The sequence below is a fragment of the Hetaerina americana genome, unplaced genomic scaffold (genome assembly GCF_022747635.1).
Source record: "Hetaerina americana unplaced genomic scaffold, ioHetAmer1.1.p SCAF_12, whole genome shotgun sequence".
NCBI lineage: Eukaryota > Metazoa > Arthropoda > Insecta > Odonata > Calopterygidae > Hetaerina > Hetaerina americana.
The window spans coordinates 16,722,994-16,744,609 of NW_027286292.1; the positions used below are offsets into that span (position 1 = coordinate 16,722,994).

The 21,616-nt window shown below is 37.4% G+C and overlaps 1 protein-coding gene across 1 annotated transcript in view; it reads right to left on the reverse strand.

The window, feature by feature from the left end:
* The window catches only part of LOC139685717 (sodium- and chloride-dependent GABA transporter 1-like), a 73,190-nt gene that overhangs the window by 12,134 nt on the left and 39,440 nt on the right, over nt 1-21,616 (reverse strand). The window contains exons 2-10 of the mRNA XM_071582750.1: nt 14,490-14,822; nt 12,919-13,050; nt 12,729-12,830; nt 11,233-11,416; nt 4,841-4,973; nt 4,587-4,721; nt 3,431-3,534; nt 3,132-3,256; nt 1-113 (exon numbers count right to left, since the gene is read on the reverse strand). Coding sequence (XP_071438851.1) covers nt 1-113; nt 3,132-3,256; nt 3,431-3,534; nt 4,587-4,721; nt 4,841-4,973; nt 11,233-11,416; nt 12,729-12,830; nt 12,919-13,050; nt 14,490-14,751 — 1,290 coding nt within the window. The 5' untranslated portion in view covers nt 14,752-14,822. The remainder of the gene's footprint in view (nt 114-3,131; nt 3,257-3,430; nt 3,535-4,586; nt 4,722-4,840; nt 4,974-11,232; nt 11,417-12,728; nt 12,831-12,918; nt 13,051-14,489; nt 14,823-21,616) is intronic.

Sequence of the window (21,616 nt, forward strand, 5' to 3'; positions counted from 1 at the left end):
CTGGCTATCAAGTCCTATGAATAGGAGCATGAGGAAAAACAAGCAAGCCCAAAGTGGTGAGCCTGGCAATTGAAGTACTGCTGAAGGGTATGCAAGAAATGCGAGACCAGGACCTGAAAAAGTAGCAAAATTATCTAGTTACCAAAGAGTGAAAAAAGTAAACGTAGATAACTAAAGTGATTAAGTGCTAAATAACTTTTATGCACAAAAATCATTATAGTCAAAACTAAATTCAAATAGCTACACCCTTTTATCTTTGGTGGTGCCATCATGTGTTTGAAAGTGTTTAAGGTCTGCCCCAAAAATAAGTAGAAAAAATCTGGAGAAAAACATTAATTGCAGATAAAAGTACAAATTGCTAGAATTCTTCACAAGAGCACCCTTATGTATCGGCACACCAATGACAGTGCCCTCGCCAGTTGTGGTATGCTTTCTCGAGGGCATCGATGTCCTGTGGTCCAAAATGGTACTCAAAGGGGTTGTACTTGGTTCGTACTCAAAGATCAATATCTTGTTACCAGCAACCAACTATTCTAAAAAAATTGGGTCACTTTGACAGGGGTCCAAGAGGTCCAAGGCAAGATTGTCACAAAAGCAGTTTTCCGGCAGGGCCGTGGGAACCATTTGGCACGCACTCCTTTCTCATGGCTAAATCTTCTGTAAGAACGCAATGCTCTTTGGTTTTCTGATTATTGCAATCTTCTGCTAAAACGCTGACATTTGGGGGTCAATAAGAATGCATGTGTCTCACTTTTTACACATTTCGTCACACAGTGTAGTTGATGGATGTCCAGGGCATTCCTCATCGTCAACCTTCTCGTTATCCTCCCAGTACACCATGGGCAAGCAGAAAACCATCTCTTAGGGGATTTTTCCATCTCCATAAGCATCCTTAACCATAGTTATGGTCTCCAAACCCAATTATCCAAGTTTAATGCACAATATTATCGCATATCATTGCTCCATGAAAAGTGGCAACGTGAATTCGTGACGTGGTCGTCGAACAGGGGTGCAGCCTAGCAGCAATCCGCTCCCTGCAAATGCCCACAGTTAACTGACGTGGGTCTCGTTGCTTTCCCAAGGTCTTCCATTACCTGTCCTACCACAATTCACCCCACTCCAGCCATCTGCATTGGTAGCAAAAAATCATCCTACTTATTTTTGGGCAGGACCCTGTATGTTACAACTAAATGGATACAAGGTTAACTCGTGTACTCTTGCGTTCATCTTTGGCAGTCAAAAAATAAAAACAAAATTTCCTGCTTTAATTTTTAGGATTTAATGGGAAATCTGCATGCATAAAGTCTGAATTTGGGATAACCGATGATTATAGAGTTCGTGCCATACAACCCTAAAGCATAATATATTCTGTTTGGTCTCTGAATATTCGCTCAATGACCCATCGAAGAATTCAGCTCTTTCCCTTTCTTGATCCCGTCTACTTTCATGGTCAGAGACCCAGAGGCCCTCCCAAATTTTCGTGGAAATGAATCAGTAAGCCCGTTGTAATCGGTGGCGAAAGCGGCTTAGGTTTCGGAAAAGAACGAAAAATAGACCGGCAAGTAGTCACTCAAACGGTTCGGCAGGTAATGAACAAACTCCCCAGACGATCATACTCTCGTGAGCTCTTCATACTCTCCATACTCTTCTGACGATAACTCTCGTGTTTAGGTGAAGGCCGGGGTCTCACATCTCGCCTTGGACAATGTTTTTTATGCAATTGTTTTTTTACGTATAATTGTGTTTGCAGTTGTTAAGAAGTATGTATGTATGTATAAATGTATTATATAGAAAATGCCTCTCTCTGATATGGGATTCTTGAGTTTTATGGTTTGCTTCTTGAGATATGTACTTGCTACGCAATAACGGAATGGGAATGATTTTTAGGGTCTGTCAGTAATTCGTACTGTAGTAGAACTATTTATATCTGCTTTTATCTTCAGGAAAATCAGGTGTACCTGTTTGGATTAACCAATTTGAAAATGGACTACATCATTCAGTGTCGTCTCATTCCATAAGAATTACTCTATTATTTTTAAAGGCCTATAGCCAGTCCCGCACCCATAATTCCGTTGGGGGGTGTATATACGAGTATAATAATAATAATATTTATTCATTTTGAAATATGGTACAACCATATTAAATGTCGTCAATATAAATATTACTTAACATGTAAACATAAGTTCTTAAAAATGATGAAGATTGTCATAAAAGAATTCATCCAATGAGTAAAGTGGGTGAGCAAGTAACCAGGTATATACCCTATTCTTGTAACTCTAGATACCGTCTGATTTCAACTGAGTAGGCAGATCGTATGATACAGTCGTATGTTCATATTATGAAATGTCTTGTAAGTTGATGATAATCTACAATAAGTAGTATTTAGATTTACCTCTTGTGGAGTAGTTATGGATGTTAGATCTTAATTGGTAAGTTTCTAGATTAACTTTCACATGAATCAGAGCCTTAAAGATAGATAAACTAAATACAGTCATGATTCCGTACCTGATAAAAAAAGGTTTGCAGGAATCATGTGGTGGTATATTAGCAAGAGAGCGAATAGCTGTCTTTAGTAATAGCAAAATTTGTTTAACATGTGGGGAATGACCCCATAACTCAACACCATAATTCAAATGACATTGAAAGAAGGCATGGTAAAGTGTTAAACGATACTCATTGGAAATGAGAAAGTTGAGCTTTCTAAACGTATAGTATAAAAATGTTTGTGTGTCTGTATGTAAAAAGTTTTAAATAGCGGAATTTCGCAGAAAAAATTCTTTGTGTGCCATGGAACCGGTAAAATTAAAAATGAAATAGGTACTACAGAGAAAATCATATACTTTGACATACTTAAAGAAATTAGAATGTTATAAGCTCATTCGTGCAGATTTTCTTGGATCATATACCTGATACATGAGTAATTTTAATCATTCATACCCTAAAAGTTTAGGAATAGCTTACTGGTTTTCTATTTACTTTATGTTTGGGGAAATTCGTTACATGCTTAAGTTACGAATTTAAAGAACTCTAAAATATTTTTTAAACCCCCACGTAAACAAGTCACACTACACGCATATCAAAAGGCAACTTAACGTAATTTTATAGAATGGCTAAATACAAATAGTGATTACCTGATGCAGCAACTTCTGCGACAGGTTTTTGCTGCTCATGGGCCATGAAACCCACCACAGAGAAGATGACAAACCCAGAAAAGACACTAGTACTGGAGTTTATGGAGCAAACTATTAGTGCATCCCTGAAAAAAGTGATCAACGTCATAAATATGCCGTAAGGAAAGATTTATTATACATTAGTGTTATTGTGCATTCATGTAAACTCCTTGATATTATCAGCATATCGAAAGGAGCACCTTTGGATTGAAACAATATAGTAAAGGAAGAATTTATTTTTGATGAGGATATTTTCTTACTTGTAAACGTTATTGTTGAATTTGTTGTAACTTCCGAGAGCTACTAATGTCCCCAGACCAAGCCCATAGGAGAAGAATATTTGTGTGACCGCGTCAATCCAGACCTAAAAAGATGAGGGATATTTTTATGGTTTAATCCTTCGTGTCGATTCATGATTTTGTTTAGTACTTTAATCACAGTTTGCTAGAATGTATTCACGCACGATTCAAAATTTGATCTAATTTATAATATTTAATCTAAAGGAAATTCATTCAAATTGAAATGGAAGCTTGAAAAACCAATCCTGTCAATTTTCAGGTAATGTTAATTGATTTTCTGGATGGATCTTATCCATTATCATTGGGATTAAAGACTATTTTCTGATTTGTCTCTTCTGATAAACAAATACAAAGTCCTTTGAATAGAGATGTGGTGATCTTTGGCCGGTGAATTGTCCTATTTGCTTTGTTGGAAAGGATGGCATTGGTGGAAAAAGCATTTAAATGTGTAATTTCTTCGCAGGGGAAGAAATGCCCATGTAACTTCGGGCATGTTGATGCTGCATTTACTTTCCTTCCATGAGCGACTTGGGCATTTTGGTTAGCACATTCTCTTTGAATTAGGCACACATGATGTTGTATGTACTTAATTTTTGAAATAGAATTCAAGAAAAAATTATAAAGGCAAGTGCCAAAACTTTGTAATAACTGCATGACATCGAATATGAGTTTGGATATTTTCCAAACAAACTGTTTTTTCTCTTGAATAATCGGGTAGCGGTTACGGACTTAATTATTGTTCAGTCGAGTGATAAAGTTCAAATTAAGCAGGCGGAGAAATTCAAGTACCAATACTTCCCTATTAGTTTCTAGGGCATTGAAACAATTTCCGCAATTTACCATTTAATTGTATTTTGTGTTATTGCTTTCAATATCGATCGCTGATTCCGAGTCAGAGTGATTTTCTTGAGTGAATATTTTTTACTAGCTCTCAAATCCACACAAAGGAATTCCTTATCAAGCTTCCATAATTCATCTTCGGTTTAAAAATGTAGGCATGGGCATTGAGGCGGAGGCATTGGGAGTTCCAAGCGTTCTCACCTAAGTTTAACGCCGTATTTCTGGGATTTGTTGGTTTATAAATTTCCTCAGTAACTATTCTATAAGAAAAGCTTACCTCAGAGTCACCAAGACGTGACATGTCAGGCAAAATATAGAATCGTATCCCCTCTGAAGCTCCGGGCAAAGTGACTCCTCTAATGAGGAGGACAGTGAGAAGGAAATATGGGAAGAGGGCAGTGAAGTAAACCACCTATAAAATAAAGATGCAGGCTATGAGAGTATTTTTCAGGGTAAATCACTACTTTCGGCTGCCTTTTCTGTGACATCAATATAATAAATGAAAATTCATATGTAAATCAAACGAGGAACCTTTCCAGTCCAGCGCACTCCTTTCCAGATGCAAAAGTAGCACATGACCCAAACTAAGAGTAAAGTTCCGACCAGCTCCCATCGCAGCCCGCCAATATGCTCCACTCCGTCGGTGATTTGTAGAGCCCTCCGCCTAAAATAAATATGTATATTGCTTACTGTTTGAGTAATACTTATAAAACAGTAGGAAAAATAATCCGAGATTCAAATTAAAAAAAATCATTTAGCAAGAATAATGAAATTAAATAGCAAATCCTTCTCAAGATTAGGATAAACGTCTTAAAAATAGTCATTTTCTAGTAAAATCAAGTAAATTGTTATTTCGTTAGCCAAGATTATGTAGGTTTTGAATTATGAAAAATGAAATTGTAACTTGCATTTCCAAAAAATGAGATCACTATTATTTTGACCATTGAATATTTTTTTATAATTATCATGCGGTATGGACTAATTTTAATGGTATGGAATTCGGTGTTTTTATTAGTATGTATATAAATTAAAAGTAATGATGAACAATTATTATATTAAAATTATGTGAACTTGATTACATATTTATAGCTCTTCACTAGGTGGCCATATTCAATTAGTTTTTGACCTAAAATATTATGTTTTGGGACTGCGGTCAGAATATAGGGTGCATGCTGGATAAATGTGGAAGTTGAGCAAAATTCCATTTTTAATCTCGTCGAAGATATATATATATATATATATATATATATATATATATATATATAAACCATAAACAAAGTAATCAACCCGAAGGTCGGTTTGGTCTATATATATATATACCATAAACAAAGTAATCAATCAACCCGAAGGTCGGTTTGGTCTATATATAATATATAAATATATATATATATATACTATATATCGATATCGGTGACATCACAGTTGGAAAGGAGGAAAAAATTGATAACTTTCTCATTGTGGCCTCCGACGGGGCCGTGGCATTTAAGTCACTCCAAAAGAGCATCCGTACTGATATCCATCCGTTGTACTAGTATTTTTGTCTATAGGTAGGAGTTATGAGGAGTAATAATACAATGGGGGCATTTAAAGTATTGCATTGATTAATGAGAAATTTAAAAGAAAGTAGCGTAGCCACAAAAGAAAAAGCATAATAGTATGGGATCCATATGAGGTGGGACATATTAAAAAGATAGAAAAAGTTCAAAGAAAGGCAGCAAGATATGTACTCGGAAGGTACAAAAGAACAGATAGTGTCACAGAAATGTTAGACATACTGAAATGGGAGAGTTTGAAAAATAGAAGAGAAAGGAGTAGGTTAGGCGCGATGTATAGAATTGTTAGAAAGGACGAAGCGTGGGGAGATTTATGGAAAGAGATAGAAAAGCCTAACTTTAAGGGAAAAAACGACCATAGTTTCAAAATAAAAATGAGGACGCAAAAAACAAATAAGAAAAAATACTCTTTCTTAAATAGAACTATTATTAATTGGAACCAGCTGCCTGGAGGTTTGTTTGAGCCCTTTCCATCCAAATTTAGAAGTTTTCAGTATAAATGTAAAGCAGCCACTGGGTAATAAACTTCATTGTAGTTGACAAATTCCAAAGAAACTGCGGGAGATGCCGCAACAGTAACTTTTAACGGAGTCATCCGCTAATGTGCATTTCAATGCAACAATTTCAGAGTGTAAAAATCATTCGCCTTGACTGGGACTCGAACCCAGATCCTTCAATATCCGGTCGAGTGCTTCAGAGTTTAAGAGGACGCCTCGGTAGCTTAAGTGGCTAAAGCACTCGACCGGATATTGAGGGATCTAGGTACGAGTCCCAGTCAAGTCGAATGATTTTTACACTCTGAAATTGTTGCATTCATTGTAGTTATTAAAATATTGTTTGTATGTGATGTGGACGGTATTTTGTATGAGATGTGGAAGTGCCATTTTATGTAAGAATATTTTGTATCTTATCTTTTCTAATGCGTGTATTTATGTAATTTTCGTTGCAAGAGTTATCTTTGATCAAACTTGACCGTTGCCACCAGGAAAATCGCCTAATTGCAACGTAATTCTAAAATAATAAATAATAATAATGATACTTTCAATAATAGGAGTGTGTGGCTGAACGAGGAGGGAGCTGATAATAGAGACCTTAAATTAAGACGTGAAGACCTATTTGTTACTAAGATAGCATACATTTGAAAGTTGCTTTTTGGTGAGAAAAGGGGAACGTAGATTGGATGATTCTGAGAAATGGATGGAATCAAAGAAGAAAAGAGGAAAAGCTTTTGAAAGAATTTCGAAGAAGGCGGTGAAAGTGGAACTTTTTAGAGACTATAGGGTACCAAAAACTTAGTGAAGGAATAGTATTGAGTAAGTGAGGTAGAGGGAAGAAGGAAATAAGCATTTCGGATGACATGAATGGAGATATAATGTGGCAGAATTTTCCATCGGTGGTTTTATGTGGTTGGTTATTGACTGATCATGGTTGTGCAAGAATTTTGGTCAGGATACACCTAGGAGAACCGAGTAAGGGTTTTCGGGTGGGAGGTGAGAAGAAAAGGGGGATTCCCATTGAACCGTTGTTAAAATCCGGAAAGCAATGCACCTTTAGGACGAATGTGTATGAAACATGATAGAACTCGTTGGTGCGGTAAGTGGTGAGAAAGTTAAGGAAAAGGAGTTTGATTAGTAATGGAACATGGACAGTCTACAACGGTTGGGTTTGAGGGTTGTGTGTGCTTTGTTCCCCTTGAGTTGGAAAATAACTGTATCTTGAGAAATTCTAGGACGGATGAATATTTTAAATTAAGGAAATAATATTAAAGCAATTATAGGGGCTACTGCGAACGGACGTTCAGTAAAGATAATTTTTAATCCCCATGAACGAGGCTGATTTAACATTATTAATTCATGACGAAGGAAATGATAGGGGTATAAAGCATGAAGTCTAAAATAAATATACACGCTAAGGATTTTAGGAGAAATTATACCGTATAAGTGACCCGCCAAGCAAGCGTGGCGTGAAAGGGAAAGAAAAATAAAATAAAAACTGAAAAAGAAAATGTATTCCCACTCGGATTTTTATTGAACCGTACCCCTTGTGAGTTTTAAATAACCTCAATATTACCATAATATTATTTAAATAATACGCCTTTAATGTATCATAACATGCATAAAATGTGTTTTAATTGATTCCTTTTCCCAAAAACAACTAAAACACGAAAGAACTTGCAAAACGTATTGAATTAACGATGCTGCTCGTGAAGCACATTCTGCCGAAGGAAGTACACTCTTAGTGAGGATGATGCATCGAATAATCGACTCAATTGCCCTGCGAACTATAAAACTCACTTCTCTTCTAAGGCGTCAAGTTGATGTCCCTCTATGTTTATTGATTTAGTCTTGATGTGGTGGAAGAAGTCTAAACTGGAGTCCATAATTAATAAAAATGATCGCTTTTTAACTATGCATTTTGCATATAAAGTTGTTTTTTAAACATTTAATTGAAAAAAGTTAAGTTTATCGATTCTCCTGTCATTTTTCCTTCCCATTCTTTTGAAAATTATTAGGCTTGAATAAGCGTTGCCTTTTCTTGCCAGATATTTTGACGGATTACTGTTCTTTTTTGACACCAATTGAACGTGATCGTCGTTGAGTACTCCCTCCCGTCTCTTTTGTGAGTGGTTACACGGATATCAGCTGGGGCTTAACAATCTTTTTGGTAGTGTACTTATGCTCTTTGAAGGATTGTTAATTCACTGGATATGTGTTAATAACATAGTTCTGCTTCCCAGCGGAGATAAGGTTTTCTCTATCTGATTCATTATTCCAAAGAGAAAGGTCGTAGCACACTCAGATATTGGGATGTTTGCGAGTCTATTTTTATTACTTTTTCATTAGATTTGGCAGTTTAACTTTAAGTGGTCTTCAAAATACCATGTCATTATCTCTACATATTAATTAAGGCGGGTTCATTCTACTCAATTATAATGCTTTACAAACTCCATATAGAGCAAAAGAAGATAATATGGGATTGAGCCTCCTCTATAAAACACTACGCAACACTTTTGCATAATCCTCTTCACTTCTTGACCCCACCTACGAACTCCGTTCGTTCTTGCACTTGAAGATTCCGCGAGTGTCACTGATATGATCTTGTGCGAGACTCTCCGTCTGCTGGTGGTTAGCAATCGATAGATGCTGTCTTCAGTATATTCGTAGATATCTAAAATTGTTCCTGGCTTCAATTGATGGCATTAATTCATCTCGAAATGATTTAAAAATATCGTTGTATGAACACCGTGTAAATATTTTATAGCGTCCCAAAGATGATGAAAATCCTGTAAGAATGATCGGAAACAATTTTACATTGATAAGATTAAAGGTATGACACTCGTTTCTTTCTAAAAAGTGAAAATGCATTAATACATTAATGATTCTGATGACGAATTTTACGAATGACTCTAATTTCAAATGTTCTTACGTAATAGCCCGAGAGCAACAAGATGTGATCGAATCCATGGATGTTAATGACGGTACTAACTTTACATCTATAGGGAAATGGAGCAAAGTGGATGATGCAAAATTTGCCGCATATAATATTTTTTTATTCACTGTTTAAATTTGAGAATGATTTGTAAGTAACTCTCTTAAGTAAAAGTATGGGACAATGAACTACTAAAACATTAGATTTTATCAAGGCTAAATATAATTTAGGAATGGTATTATTTATCATTCCGTTTTAATTCCGAGGGAAATATACGCTTTTTATATCTTTCTAAAACATGGGAGTAAAATACTGGAAATCCAGGGTCTCCGGGATGTTTTTCCGTGTTTTTGTTCTTGAGACGACGATTTTGTGGCAATTTTAACTTCCATCGTCAGAAGTGTCTAGGCGCACTTGCAAAGAGCTCTCGGAGGTCACCTATCTCATCGATCAAACAGAGGAATTGCCGTAGAGTATCCAATCAAACTTGTTTTTTCTGCCTCTCTTCGGTGACAAAGCGTCACAGAGTAGCCGTATTCTCGGTTCAAATCATTGGCATCCTATTCTGTTTCTATGGCTTCCAAATTAAATGAGAAAAATAGCTATTTCATTTCATTAATATTTTAGCACCGTCGATTTTAATGCTGTGGTTGACTCCGGTGGAGGCATGTTTCGCGAAACATCATCCCCGAAGAGAGACAGAGACCATAACTCCGATTGGCAGGAGAGATAGGTGGCCAACCATTTAAGAAAACACTTTTTATATCCAAGTAGCTTGTCATCTGAAGAAGGACGTCGCAGTACCTTCGAAACGTCGTTTCGAGAATGAAGACTTAACGCAGTGAAACATCCGGGAAATACTGGAATCTCCAAGACGACATTGAAGACCTTCAAGTAGAATGTGCTAAAATATCAACGGAATTAAGACCTTTTTTAATTTATCATCCCTCAATTTTAATGTTTACCATAGTAGCTCTCTCTTCTGGATGGTTAATTGTTTTTACAAATCACAGTCACAAGTTTAGCAAGAATGTAAAAGTATTCAACCTTTTTTATATCTTGAATTTGGCAGAAATATGAAATTCCTTCCTTAATTATTTGATGGGAATAATCATCGATGTAGCTTAAAACTGACTAAGATTTAAGGATGAACCCATTTTATAGATGCCCTTCGAAACTCCAAAAGTAAACAGTGATCCATAGTACGCGTTTAGATAGAGCACCGGAGAATATAAACTCAAACTAGTGAGAACTAAGGCCGGCAATGGTTTGGTCGGCTGTTATTCATACTTTCTTTGTTTTAAAAGTTTTTTTAAGACAAAATAGTCACGAAGTACATTCCTTCAAGGAATTAGACATAAATTTGAAGCATGGCGAGATCAAAAATGGAAATATAAGTTGCAATATGAACTTTCTGTAGTTAGCTGCAAAGAGGGTGCTACTTATTGCTGACATTTTAAATGTCAGAATTTGACGAGTTTTCATGACTTTGATGGGGTGAATGACTTTGATGGGATGAAAAGTGCTAACATGTTTAATTGTCACTATCAGAGATAATTACGAGAAAAGCACAAGGTTGGATAACATTTCCAGGGTTCGGATTTCAGTTACAGCGACAATACGGTCCAATGCTTGGAGGAGGATCGTTTAATCGGCAACTACTACCTAGATCTATTATCTAGGAAGTCTATGTCTACGATTAAAAGGTATACTTAGTAATTATTAAAAAAATTAGCATCATAACATGTTAATGGCTCATATGCTGTCATTAATATGCCATTATGCAAAGGTATGAAATTACGGCTTATGCTACGTAACGCTATCCCACGATGGTTAGTGGTGTCTCATGTGGGTTATGTTGGTGTTGTGTGGATTTGTGTCTCCTTATGATTGGGAATTGATATCCTAAATTTAGATTATGATTTAGAAAATGTTTCTTACTCCCAAAATTCCTTCACTGGGTCTGTGAGCTCGCGGACAGATACGTTGTTTTCATTGACGGAGCACACCCGGTCGAAGGCCGTAGAGTTGAACTGTGATTCCCAACACGTCAGGTTCCCCCTCTCGTAGGCGCTGACGCATGTGTGCGTGTTCCAGTAGTTTGTGCACGTCCTCCAGGGCAAGTCTGCAATTTTAAAGCTTAGCTATCACAAACCTCATTCCATGACTCGGGCATTCCGTTTCCCAGAAAGAGAATGATTGGTTAGTTTAGGATTAACGCGTCGCTGACGCAGAGTTCCCATAATTGGAAACTTTTTGTGCAGTAAATGTAGAGAAAACTCTCTATTGCAATTTGAAAAGCAAAATGATGGATTGCAATCGATTTGGTGACGAAAGAATCCCGATTTGAGTGTTATTAAGAAAAATATTCCCTCCAAAGTTTTTACTAATTCATTACTATTTGTCGGTTTCTTGAATTGATAAAAGAAAATGTCTTCTAATGGTTGGAAAGTGTAATTGACAAAGACTGGAATAAGGATTGTCAATTACAGGTACCAAATGTTTGCATTTTCACCATTCTTATATGATACATAAAAGCAGCAAATACATGTATTAATGGTGCTGGACTACTTTCTGCAAAGAATCTCTGAGTACTTAGCATTTTCAACCCCGCCTAGTAGCAATTACTTTTCACAGGAAAAGTTATAATTCAATGATATTTTAATTTGTCAAATGTGGTCAGATTTCCCCAATTATGTGGAATAAATGTTTTTAAAAATTGGATCTGCAGTTCTGTGTTCCAAACAAACTTCAAAAAAACTTTCATCCAGTGAAATGAGGCTTCGAAAGAGCATAGCTAATTTCACTCTTACATCGATCTTGAATGCAAAATACCTCATTTACCCCTTGAATTAATACGTATTTGGTTTTATATATTTCTCCAAAGACATTAGTCAATACCAAGTTTAGAGCATGAAATTTGCTGATTGGTTAGAATTTTCGTCGGGAGTCAAATATTAATAAGTAAAACATCAACGTTTTGCGTTAATTTTGATTAGAATTTTAAGTGCATATTATTTACTAATAAGTTGCTTTGGCATATTACTTCAGTAGAGCGAAAAAATTCACAACGGAGTAAATGTGACTCGGCCAGTTCCTTGGTGCTTGCTGAAAATTTTATTGAAAGTTTGTCTTCCTCGGGATGACTTTGGCTGCCATATTTATATTACCAACACCAATAAGAAGATATATGCAGATAAATTTCAAATTTGCACTCGCTAATGCATGAAGGCTTCAGAGATTTTTCTATTGAAGAAACAATGGGCCGAAAAATTTTAAGATTACGCGTTTTTGGGATCTATTGTAAAGACACACGTTACGAATAAAAATGAGAATTTAGAATATGGATTTCTCGTGGAATGGTCGAACCCAAACCTTCAATCATTAATGACCTTTAACTACTAAACAAAGTGAAACCCGTTGGAAAGTTGACTCACCTGCTCTTATGGACATAAATAAATAGAATATAGCCCATGCCAGGATGACGATATAGTAGATATTCATCCAGCATGACATGACCGCTGCTGCATAACCTATGCCTAAAAATGAGAAAGAGAAGAATTTATCAACTCTTTCAGGAAGAGAGTAGGACTGTACACTTTTCAGATGCGGTAATGTACTACTCACCTTTAAATATGGGTGCAATTTTGAAAACTCCCAACCCACCGATCGTTAACATTTGCCCTAGGGCGAGTTCCATGAAGAACATAGGAATACCAGCCAAGATGAGCGTGAGGAAGTAAGGGATTAAGAATGCACCTGTGTAAGGAAGAAATAGAAAAATGTTTTAATTGTGATGTTTTACATTGTATAATAATTTGGCCAAACGGAATAGTTACGGAACATATTACTTTCTGTCCAGAAATACTCTAGAATGTACAAAGGCTTTCATGGTCATTTTAAATTCCATGTAACACGGTGGAATACTGGAGTGGTTTCACCTCAAACAAGAATGTAATTTTGCAGGACTTGCTGGAAGATTTAATCTCTATTTCACATGGCATGAAGAGACTTAATAATATTCCTTAGAATAGGGCACCACAACTAAAACATAAATTAGCGTTTTCAACCCAATTATTGATCATACTTATTTTAAATAGTCTAAAAATACATTGAAGACATTGACTTCGCAACTAGGTGGGAATCGAGCCCGCGATTCTGAGTAGGCTGGCGAGGGCGTTATCCCATCGCCACCGAGACCGACCTGCCAGGTTATTGCAAAATTGGAACTTATTGGAACATGAACACTACTACTGAACTTTAAGAATAAGTTCGGACACTAATGGCGGGGAGTGGGATTTACATTCGGGGTGGGGTCCACAGGTCTCTTATTCACGCTGTGTGCTGAAGTCACGAATAGCATTCGGTCGCAATAACCATCAGTGGTTATTGAAAAACATTAGTGGTATGTTACTGTATCTGCACTAAGTTTGAAGTTTGGATTGGCATATATAATTGTTCCGTTGACTGACTTCTTTTAAATTGATATTATTGAGAGAGGTTTTTCAATATTCAGGATATTTACATTGATGAAAAACTTAGGTGACTACTTCACTTTTATTAGCGTATTGCCAGTTTTACACTCACGGTTGATAAACGTTATAGAATCAAAATTCTGTGATTTTATGATCGCTCTTTTAAATTCACTTTTTACTTTCAATCTTTACGCACTTCTCTGTAGTCTTTATAGTTCAATTTAAAATGGTACATTTCTTTTATTAGAGCTATAAAATCATTGCCTGACAACTTTTTTATAACAAATACTGAAATTTGTTTTGTTACTGAGTTAAAAATAAGTAATAAATCAACCAAATATGAGCTATAATCAAACGAAATAAATTTCAAAAATCCATTTTCATTTTCCAGGGTGGTCATATTGTATGGGTTTGCATCAATCTTAGCACATGAGTGGAATGAAACAGTCGGTAATGATAAGCGGCGGTAGAAGAAAGGAGTCAGCATCAGTTTATCAACAATAATGAAGTAAGTCGGAAAAAGGTGTATATGCTTCTAGATGAAAGTATATTGTCTACCACGGTGTTCTTTGGAATGATTATCCCCGGACAGGCCTCGTGACACCCTTGCACTTTCCCAAAATACGTGTTCACTCGAGCACCGAATGTAGCATCACGATAGGAACTCTGAGAATTAGATCACTCGGCATTTTTTTAAAGACCGGCGAACCCACTTCGACATACCTCCGCCATTTCTGTAGCAGAGGTAAGGGAATCTCCACACATTTCCCAGGCCGATGGCCAAGCCGACGACGGAGAGGATGAAGTCCAATTTACTGCCCCAGGTGCCCCGTTCCGGGAGGGCGGAGACGGTCTTGCCCCCCTCGCCCTCCTGCCCACCCGCCGCGCCTGCCGCACTCCCCTCCCCCGTGCTACACTGGTTCATTTCCATCGGGAGAAGGTGCTTCTCGTTCAGTCCGAGCGATGTTTCTCTTGTTTCTGCCATTCCGTCAGTTGACGCCGCTCATGCCCCAAAACTTGCTTTCAGTCTTCACGCTGCTTCAGTCGCAGGCCTCTCTGCAATGAAAGGAAGAACGTTTGACTAAGCGGAAAATTTGATTCGTACAACTTAATTTTACAGTAAGGAATGCTATATGTAAAACATTTGATGCATATTATGACATTATTAGCATATGAGGAATATATGTATAGCCCTGTATTTTGTATCTTTATATGTATTTATCCCTCTTTTAGAAGAACATTTATTTATGTCTTATTAATAAGTTGCGTTAACACAGGCATCAAAGAAAGTATTGGTAGAGGTTGAAAAAGAAGAACTTAACGGAAGTGCCGTGTATAAAGTCGACCCGTTCGTTAGTGGGACAATCAGCAAACATTATATATATGTATAAATATAAATAGATAAATAAATAAATATATATATATTTAATGTTCACAGATTGCTCCACTAACAAACGGGGGTATATATATATATATATATATATATATATATGTATATATATATACATATATATCCATATATATATGCATATATTTCATAATATGTTTACATATGCAGATGTGTACATATGACTATCAAGAAAATACTTTTCCATGGAGGCCTTGCAGTTGAATTGATAGGCGCAAAATAACGGAGGAACGTTTCGACCTTCATCCTAAAGAGTTTTATAGAGCGGGAATAATTTTCCTAATTTTCCTAATTTTCTCCCATCAGTTCTGTCTACGTGTTCATATAACTATTTCAATTTCCCTTCAGTGGCTTTGTTAAGACCCAATCCCGAGAACTGTATTTAACCAGCTTATTTTTCCTATGTAAATAAATACATGCAATGCTACTTTGCTGCTACGTGTGACGATCTCAATGAATGCATTTGCCGTGAAGTAAATTTAGTAACTTCAAAAATGATATAATCAAGTGTATTTTGTGATCCAGATAGGGAACGGGTTTGCATGAGTATTATGTGTATTCTCCATAAGCTATATTTGAAAAGTCATTCAGTATTTCATCCTGTAAACTATGGAACTCTTTGCCTAATAAAGTAAAATTATTCAGGAACACATCCAAATTCAACAGGAACATGTTTGGGTATCTGTCTGCCACACTACCAAAATGACCTAACTACTGTTCTATCAGGCTATATATCTACGCTATGGTAATTTTAACTATTGTTATATATATATATGTATAATGTATAACACTTAGCACTAGTGGACACAGACAAAAACACACAAAAAAGAGACTCACTATTTTTCGAATTTTCGGTGGTCGTGGCCACTTTTATCAAGGAAGAGAGGGACAGAACTGCAGAGAATACGAGGGCTGGAGCGATGGATGGAAGGGGAAGGTGGGGAGAGAATGCGGAAGGGAAGGGTTTGGAGGGGCAGCGTAAGAAATATGGCTGAAAATATCTCAAATAATTAGTTGCATTTTTAATATTGAAACTTAATTACGACAGGTATATCTACAAGTTCTATTGATAAAAAAATAGCAAGATACATAACTCTTAACAAATATGGATTTAAATGGTTGGTGAAGAACTTCCGAGCATTAAAAGATACAGAGACACCTGCCCGTATACAAGCTGAGGTTGATGGAATAAGTAGCTGGAGTTTGACAACACGGTTAGGGATCTCGCCGATTTGTTCTGTTAGAAGGGTGGTGAAAATGTAGAAGGTGATGGGTGTGGAGGGGGAATGAAAAATGTTTGGAGCAGGGTAATTAATGCCTAATATTAATTCCTGGCCAATTCCAGGACTCCAAGAGCCAGATGAAGGATTGCTCTCGAGTTGTCTCGAGTTTCAGTGGAGGATCAGAGGGTGGGAGGGATGCTAAGATGGATACACCATAGCATTTATCAAAGGGAGTGTTGTGTTCGGAGGCGTGTTTGGGGATAGGGAGCATGTCAATTAGGGAAGAATTCTTGCATGGGGCTCGGTGGTTGTTAATTCTAATATGAAGGGGTGTGGTACACTGCCCAATATAATAGGCAGGGCAAAGTTGGCACTTCAGAAGGTACACTACATTGCTAGATGTGTAAGGAGAGGAGGGAATTGGTGGGAGAGAGTTAGAAAGCGGGTGGGAGAGGGATGGGATTTTGTTTTTGAAAATAGGGCATGTTTTGCATCTAGGTTTATTGCATGGCATGGGAGTGGTTTTGGGACGGGGTGGGGACTTAAGGAGTGGATTGGTTGATTTGAGGAGATCGCATAGGTTGGCGGGGCGTTTGAAAGTAACAGAGGGACATTTGGGAAAAAGGTTGGCGGTGGCATTATGATTTTTGAGGATAGGGTAGAGGTCTTTTAGGATTGATCGTAGAGATTCTAAGCCCGGGAAGTATGTGGTGCAAATTGAAAGAGGGTGGAGTCCCGCGGCGGAGGAAGGTTTGGGAGTGTAGGCATGTTTTCGGATTCTTTCGTTCAGGAGGGATTCGGGATAACCTCGTTTGAGGAGGGAACAGTGCAGATTTGAAAGGAAATTATCAAGGGAATCAGGGTCATTGCAAATTCTGTGTCCTCTTATGGACAGGGAGTAAGGAATTCCAGCGGAACTCCTGAAAGGTTTAGGAAAATGTGGGAGGAGGAGGCTACATGAGATGATGCGTAGTATCTATGAGGAAGGGATCTGGCCGGAAGAATTTGTCAGATCAGTGTTAGTTCCTATTCCGAAAAAGGTAAAGGCGAGGACTACAGAACAATAAGTTTGATATCCCATGCAGCTAAAGTTTTTCTCAGGATCATAAACAAAAGGATAGAGAGTAGGGCAAATGATTACTTAGGGGATGATCAGTTTGGGTTTAGGAAGTGGAGAGGTACGCGTGATGCCATTGCAGTAATGGGATTCTTAATCAAGAGGAATATAGAATAAAACCAGGAGGTATTTGCCTGTTCCGTAGATTTCGAAAAAGCGTTTGATAGAGTTAATTGGGAAAAACTAATGAGTATATTACAGAAAATATGATTAGATTGGAGGGAAAGGAGGCTAATCCGCAACCTTTACATGTCTCAGACTGCTCAGGTGCGAGTGGGGAACAGGGAGTCCGAATGGGCAGTTTTAGGAAGAGGTGTAAGGCAGGGTTGCCCATTATCACCGTTGCTGTTCAACCTGTATGTAGAGGAAATAATTAAAGAGGCATGAGAAGAACTGGACGTAGGAATGAAAGTGGGCGGGGAATCCGTAAAATCAGTTAGGTTTGCTGATGACGAAGCTTTGGTTTGTCAGTCAGCCAAGGGGTTGCAAGAATTGCTGAGTGAATTGGAAATTCAGTGCGACAGGTATGGGATGAGAATCAATATTAATAAAACAGGGGTTATGCGATTTTCTAGAAAGAAAAAGGCTAAGCTAAACATTAAAATAGGAGGGCAAAAATTAGAGCAGGTAGAACAGTTTGCGTATCTCGGAAGTGTTTTGGACCAACACGGTCGAAGTAGTAGGAACGTAACGAGAAGAACTGCGCTAGGCAAAGAGGCTTTCACAAGGAGCGGGGAGTTGATGACAGGGACGTTGAGCAAGGATATTAAGAAAAGAATCGTAAAAACTTTGATATGGAGCGAAGTTATGTACGCCGCGGAAACGTGGTAATTGAAGTAGGAGGATAGACGTAGACTGTAGGTGTTTAAAATGTGGGTGTGGAGACGAGTGGAGAAGGTGAAATGGACAGATTAGAAAACAAATGAGAGGTACTTGGTATGGTGGGCGAAGTGAGGGGTTTGTTGGGAGAAATCCTATGGAGGCAGGAAAAGTGGATGAAGGGGGTATTGACCGGCAGTGGAATGTTGAAGACTAATTGAGGGGAGAATGTTAGGCAAACGAGGAAAAGGAAGGAACAGGATAGGGATGTTGGACGGGATGAAGGAAGGAAGAAAGTACACAGAGATGAAGAGGGACCTGATATAGAGTAGGATTCTGGATTTTTTGTTTTGTTAGGAGTCACAAAATATTTTATTTAGTAGCTGTGTCCATCCGATTACCTAATAAATAATATATATATATATATATATATATATATATATATATATATATATATGTATGTATGTATGTATATATGTATGTATGTATTGTACTATACTGTATGTTTCGTTCAAATGATTTTAAATTATGTTTTGTGACTGGTTTAATTACCTTATTCTATGCATTATGTAAACCTGTTTCACTCTATTGGTAACCTCATATACAGGTAACCTGTAACATGTATTCCACTCCAAGGGGCTTAGCTCCCAGAGCAATAAAATTGTTTATATATATAAGAGACTAAATTTGGTGAGATTAATAACACATGAAAGCGTTTTTTATGTGCTACCTAGAATCTCAATTGATGCTTGAGTAAGTGCGGGTACAAATGTCTATGGTCACACCAAAGGTTAACTAATAACGTGCGATTTTAGACTATGAATTTTACTTAGCGCGAATAATGCAATTAAAAACTATATCCGGTTGTTATTTAATTCCAGAAAATTTACAATTTTTTATAACAATAAACCATACCATTTATTAAGATTTAAAGTTGTCTTGGTAATGGACTGAAATATCTTTTGTCCTTAAAAATAGACATTCCAATTGTTAGTGGTGTACAATTACGGAGGGTTTCGAAAATATTTGTGATATTTCGGAAGGACGGATATTTTCTGAAAATCTTCGGATTCCGTATAATGTATCAAATGAAACGTGCCTAAAAATAACTACGGTGAGAGTTATCGCGGGTAATGAGAAGGAACGCTGTCGGCATATACCGGAATGCTTGACGAGTCCGAATATGGATTATCATTCTTCATTATCAATCACCAGTAACCGTACCCCAGGTTCCATTCATACTTAAATATTTATTAACCCTCTTATTTTATATAAATGATTTATTTTACATATTTACTCTTTTAGGCTTAACTTTGTGGGATAATATACCGATTGGGGTTGAGTGGTAACACAGGGTTCCATATTTAAGTATGCTATTGACACACGAATATGGTTTCGGGCTGAGAATGTGCATGGTATCGAAATCTTGCTCGTTTATTTACTAAACGGTCATTGTAGGATTTTCTTCCTCTTAAACTTCCTCGTTCATGTGCACTAAAGATCCATGGAATAGGATACCTTATCTATGGTTAATCATTTTAGGGCAAAGCCAAGGACGGACCATACTCACTAGTTGGCGCGGATGGCATGACGTCGGCGGATGGCATGACGAGGGTTAAGGAAGTTGACGAGGGGCTCACCAATTAAGATCACTTAAAATATAATGGGGATAACGGTAATTGTGAGCCACTCGCAGAACGCCTCATTTCGTTTAATAATTCAAATGGTTTCTGTGAAGGAAAATGTAGACAAAAGCACAGACTATTTGTAGTTGAAAAAAACTGATGTGGTCTCATTTTGGCCAGCATGACAGGGCATCCGTTTGCGAGCGGAAGGCTTACTTGTTGGCAGCATAGTTTAATTTAAAAGTGTTGAAATTGAGCGTGGAAACGAGATGGGATGGATTTCAAAAGTGTTATTAATAAAACGATGAGCGCATTAACTAGCCCGGAGCCAAAGCGGTTGCGGAGCGTGAGACCACACAAGAACGAGCCAGAGCCATACTCCGTCCATTCGACCTAACATTCAAATCTGATGTGTCAGAGATAAACTTACATTTGTAATATCTGACAATCAAGTAGTGTTATGTTTTTCCAGCTCTACAACTAAAGACAGTTTCGCTGTTCGTCGTTGTGCAAATGTCGTTCATATTTGGGAAAGGTAGAAGGCGATTCCATTCCCTGGCGAGCTGTGGCGCTAACATAAAAGTCACAGAGAAGTCGTCCTTTCCTGAGGCTCTTGGCCTCAATGTCTCACTTTTCGGATCGAGGGAATTTTCCTGTCATAATTTTATTTTCTAGAAGTAATATTTCTCAGGGGAGGGGAGGGACAGCCCTGATATACTCTGCCACGAGGTTGGTAATTGGTTGGTTTTTAGAATTCTAGGAAGGTTCGTGAAAAATTCGACGCAATAATTAGTTTGCTTCTGAATGAATGGATTAATTATGTCCCTGAAAGGTGTGCCTACAACAAAGCGAACCACTCACGAGCAAAAGTAAGTTGGATGTGGTAATAAAGGAATATGGGGTCAAATAACGGACTCCCACAAACTAGATCACTGATTTTCTGCGTAGCCCTGCGTAGAGCCCTGCCCTCAGAAAAAGCAAGCAAATTGTCTCGAAATCTTTGAATCATCTAGCATGGGCTTTAGCCGAGCCATACATTTTTCTCCTTTGGTTGCCAGGTCTTTCCATGGCACACCATAACAGCGTTCTTTCCAACCTCCTCCGTCAAACTCTTCGTCATTGCATGTAAATCATTATGCTGGATACCCACTCGAAAATTACACTACCAAACTGCGCTCCACTCTTTTTTCAAAAATATATAAATAACAAATCTCAATCACCAGAAACCTATATGCGTGTTTCCTCAGAAATTTTATTGCTAAAACAGAGTCCGTGGGATGTGCTCTGGTGGATATTACTAGGAACTACTTGACCTGGATGGTTAGTCCGCCCTGTTCTGAGTGTGCACGCGAGGTAGAGGTCATTTCTCTCTCCCAGGGTCCATATGCATATTTAAAAGCATGCTCATAATATTTTCGTGCTACAGTAGTCATCGCACCTATCCAGCCCTCTGAATTTTGTGTTTTTTTAAATACTGGTGTTCACTTTTGACTTGTCTTTAAAGCATTTAAAACCAAATTCCTGCAAATTATTTCATGCTCTTTTTCCCGTCTTTATTTAATAAAAATCAATTAGCCTTCTCGGGAAATAGGAAAAATAATAAGCCGATTAAAAAAACTGGAACACGTTAAATATTAAAGTAAGAGGGTATGAATTAT